The sequence below is a fragment of the Macrobrachium nipponense genome, chromosome 9, assembly GCF_015104395.2.
Source record: "Macrobrachium nipponense isolate FS-2020 chromosome 9, ASM1510439v2, whole genome shotgun sequence".
NCBI lineage: Eukaryota > Metazoa > Arthropoda > Malacostraca > Decapoda > Palaemonidae > Macrobrachium > Macrobrachium nipponense.
The window spans coordinates 106,064,850-106,069,166 of NC_061110.1; the positions used below are offsets into that span (position 1 = coordinate 106,064,850).

Below are 4,317 nucleotides of genomic sequence, written 5' to 3' on the forward strand. Positions count from 1 at the left end.
TCGGAAATATTCAGAAGACTACAAGATTAATATAATTGATGCAGGAATCACTTTCCACAGTAAATGTCTGAAAGAGGGTCTCTTGCTAGTATTACTATTATCTTTATTAATATTATTTTATTAAAATTAATTGCTACATCAGGTGCGTTAGTTATAAAGGTTCTTCTGTATTTTTCTAATTATTGTTTTCTCATTATTGCTTAAACTAGTGAGCAACGCACCGAAGGTTGGCATGTCTAAAATAGGTAATAGTCAAAGTCGATTGAATTTTATTAATAAAATTCCGGTGGTGGTAGTCATGTTTCAAGAATTTTACCTTCATTACACTCTACGGGATATACCCTGAAACTTGACAACCACCACCAGAATCCTTATTAATAAAATTCATTGACTTTGCCTATTACCTATTTGAGACATGCCAACCTTCGCTGCATTGCTCACCAGTTTAAGTAACAATGAGAAAACAATAATTACAGAAATAGAGAAGAACCTTTATAAAATTAACGCAGCTGAGGCAGCCATTACTTTTAATAAAACATGTTTAAAAGAAGGTTTACTTCCAGTTTCTTCTTCTTCTTCTTCTTATTATTATTATTATTATTATTATTATTATTATTATTATTATTATTATTAGTCAAAAGTAATAATAATAAGATTAGTCCACCCTCAGCTTCCCAGCCCGAGGATGTCTGGCAGCTCCAGACGAAAGTTCGCTTTCTTTCAAGAAAGAGAGACAGAAAATAAATCGTTAATGACTTTGATCACTATGGTATCATAGTTTATCTGTAAATTTCAAATATATACACCAATTTTGGCTCTGTATTTGATCATGACCTCTATAGGCGCTCTACTAGCCTGTTTAAGTAGCACGGAAGAAGCCGCTATTCGGAAATGGAGAAGAATCTCTACATGAGTAACGCTGCTGAAGTAGTCATTACTTTTAATAAAGTACACTTGAGAGGGGGCCTGCTTCTCAAGTACACTAATATTATTGTCATTATTATTATTATTATTATTGCTGTGTTGTTGCTACATTTGTTGGTTATCTCAATCTTGTACTATGCATTTTCAGACTTTTCCATCGGGCGTTAAGTACTGCGTTGAGAGAGTCAAGGAGGGGCGGGATTCGATACTGTGCACGGCAGCTCTTCTTGGACACACAAACTGTGTCAGGATCCTTGTTGAATTCAGAGGAGCAGACGTCGAAGAACTGGGCTCAGGTAAGTCATTTGAAATGTCAAAAGACAGGTTTCCCTGACTTGCTGTACTTAGAGGATGACTGAGAACTCGAATAGTTTTTCATAAGATTTCTTTGACATTGATAAATAAGAAGTTTATTGGCAGCCTCAATTTGCAGTTTCTACTGGAGGGCCTCTTCTGTCTGGAGTTAGTCCTTTATGGTGCGCTGCTTTCGAAGAGCATTACTGGGTTGTCGCCTATCTCCTTTCTAAAGGCGCCAATCCAAATGGCGATACAAGTTTCTACAGCACTCCATTGCAAGCTGCATGTGAGCTAGGGTACTTCCATATTGTCAGACTTCTTGTGGAACACGGGGCCTGTGAGTTTTCAATGCACTTGGGTTTTAATATTGTTTTATATGAGTGCTTGCTAACATCAAGTGTTACATTTTGTTGTAAACTGCTATATAGTTTTTGTCTTTAGGTCGAGAAGTTTCTTGTAATACATTGATCGGTCTATTTCCCCCAGACATCGAGGCTGCTGATGACCGCGCTGTCACTTGTCTGATGCTTGCTTCCTTCGGCGGCCATTTGGAAATCGTGAAGTACCTTTTGGACTTGGGCGCTGATGTGAACAGCAAAAACATAGAAGGCGAAAGCGCACTCCACGCCTGCGCAAAGGCAGGACATCTGGAAGTAATGAAACTGTTGCTGGAACACAACGCTTGGATGGGTGCCGACTATTCTGGTGAGTCTTGCTTGACATTCGTGGATGTTACGTATTCTTATCTAGATCTTGAATGACCTGGATTCCGGCGCTGTCATGTGATATGGTGGTTCTCGAGCAGGAATTTGAAGCTTTAGGTTTTATGCCAGAATTATAATTCCAAGAAACATAAAGACTAGCACACTGCACTTCTCCGCGAATTTATTCCGAGGATTAATGTCCCTGCCCTAAAAACTTATTCTTCTAATATAGATTAAATTGCTAATTAAACGCAAGTGCAGCAAATGATTTGAATGGCTCTGATGAATATAATTTCTAAATTATACTGATTCTTCTATTCCCAGGGTTATTTATTCATTGTCTTCCCTTTACCAGGATTAACGCCTTTGACTGTGGGCAGCTCTCGTGGTCATAGGGACATGGTAGAATATCTGTTAAGTAGAAATGACCTGGTATCTGTAAAAGAGAAAGCTGATGCATTGGAGCTACTTGGAGCTTCCCTTTTCAACAGTACGGAAGATATAGTCGCTACAGTTAATTACTGGAAATCAGCAATCAATCAGAGGTAAGTTTTCCAGCACCGTTGCTGCTTAATAATGAAAGCTTTTTCTGTATGATACTGTGAATGCACTAATCTACGTATTATTCTCTGGCATTATTGGTTAGCTAAAATATTTTTTATATATTTTTAATTCGAGTTACCTAAATGTTGCAATATAATTCCAGGTACGTCAATGGCGCCCTCATTTATCCAAAAACCCAGGATAATTTGTCTTGTCCTTCAGATGAGGAGTTCAGTGAAGTCAACACCTTGGAGGAATTAGAAAGTATAGAATTAGATCCCCAAGAAGTTCAATTGCAGGCCCTTCTCGTGATGGAAAGGATTTTAGGCCCTGGTCACTTGCAAACATTGAAAATTTTTAATAGAATAGGGATCGCTTGTGTAAATCGCTATGCTATTAAACGGTGCATCAAATTATGGACTCACGCCATCGGTACACAACGAAATCAATTGAATCCACTGCACCAGAGTAGGCTGTTTCACTTCCGATCATTAGCCGACCTATTTGGATTCCTAACAAACACTGAGAGTGCACGCAACTGGAATGATAATCCCAAGGAATATGCCGAGGGATTTATCAATGTATTTTCAAAGGGAATCGAAGAAATGGAGCTGATTATTTCTGCATTGAACAATGCAGACGATTATGTAAGGAGCAAACACAAATCTCACGTGGACCAGTTTATCATGATAGTTTTGCATTTTTTGGTGCCGTTTACGAGATTGCAGCCTGACCTCCCTGACTGCCAGCGGCACACAGTGAAAAAAGCAATGTATACACTAGTTAAGAAGGGTCTCAGGAATTCCCGAGGTTCGACTCCTTTGCAAGTCGCTTGCTCCCCAGAATTTGAGGAAATTGAAGATCCGGATCTGCCTATGTCTGCCACTCCCAGAGCGGAAGTCGTGACCCTTCTGCTAGAGACTGGCTCTGATCCCAGTGCCACAGACAACGAAGGTAACACACCTCTCCACGCAATTGCCAAGAACGAAGAGTGTCCCAAAGGCATAGTAGACGCCCTGTTGTCAAGAGGGGCTCACTTAGATGCTAGGAATGGTCAGGGCCAAACGTTCGCATCCTTGAGAGCTGACCAAGGGCAGCCAGTTTCTCAGTTAGTAAATGTTGTTCGTCACACCTCTTTGCAGTGCCTGGCTGCATCGTGTATTAAAAATCACAGTATTTCTTACAAGGGCATCTTGCATCCTCGACTTGAGCAGTTTGTTGACATGCACTGAGTAGGTGTGCTCTTTGTCCATTGGAATTACCTGATTCCTGTAACATGCTGTATATATTGAATTGATGTACTTTATGCCTGTAAGAATATGTATATTTGTTTGTAATTTGTTGTAAATATTCGCAATTAGTTTAAGTTAAGTAGATGTGTAAGTTTTTTTGTTCTTAACCAGTTATGGTTAGTCGTAACGTGTATTATAAATGCATGGTTCGTTTATGTTTCGATTGTGTCATCTATCAATATTTCATCTATGTATGTTTTCATTATATGAGATTGTGTATATAATTATGTGATGTTTAAAGATATACATATTTTTTATATCTTAATTTTTTGCATCTAGGCTCACTATCTATATAAGCCTTTTGTTTCTCATTAACTTTGTCATGCTTTTTCATAAATTGTGTAAATATATGTCCCTTAAACCAATGCTATATTTTCTTTATTACCTCTAATCGTTGTTTAGTTCATTTCTTCTTTGTTTGTGTGATAACTATGTCGTACTGTGAGGTTTATCACTTTAATTATGAGGGGTAAGTCCAGCAAATGATTTTGATGGTACTAAGAGATGAAAAGTAAAGTATAATTCTGACTTAAGCAGTATTGATGCTTTCTTTACAT

At 38.3% G+C, this 4,317-nt stretch overlaps 1 protein-coding gene across 1 annotated transcript in view; it reads left to right on the forward strand.

Annotated features, from left to right (window-relative positions):
* LOC135218178 (protein fem-1 homolog C-like) overlaps positions 1–3,700 on the forward strand; it is a 13,104-nt gene extending 9,404 nt beyond the window's left edge. Inside the window, exons 2-6 of the mRNA XM_064254328.1 lie at positions 1,073–1,220; positions 1,358–1,558; positions 1,708–1,926; positions 2,281–2,470; positions 2,632–3,700. Coding sequence (XP_064110398.1) covers positions 1,073–1,220; positions 1,358–1,558; positions 1,708–1,926; positions 2,281–2,470; positions 2,632–3,700 — 1,827 coding nt within the window. The remainder of the gene's footprint in view (positions 1–1,072; positions 1,221–1,357; positions 1,559–1,707; positions 1,927–2,280; positions 2,471–2,631) is intronic.
* Positions 3,701–4,317: the final 617 nt, after the last annotated feature.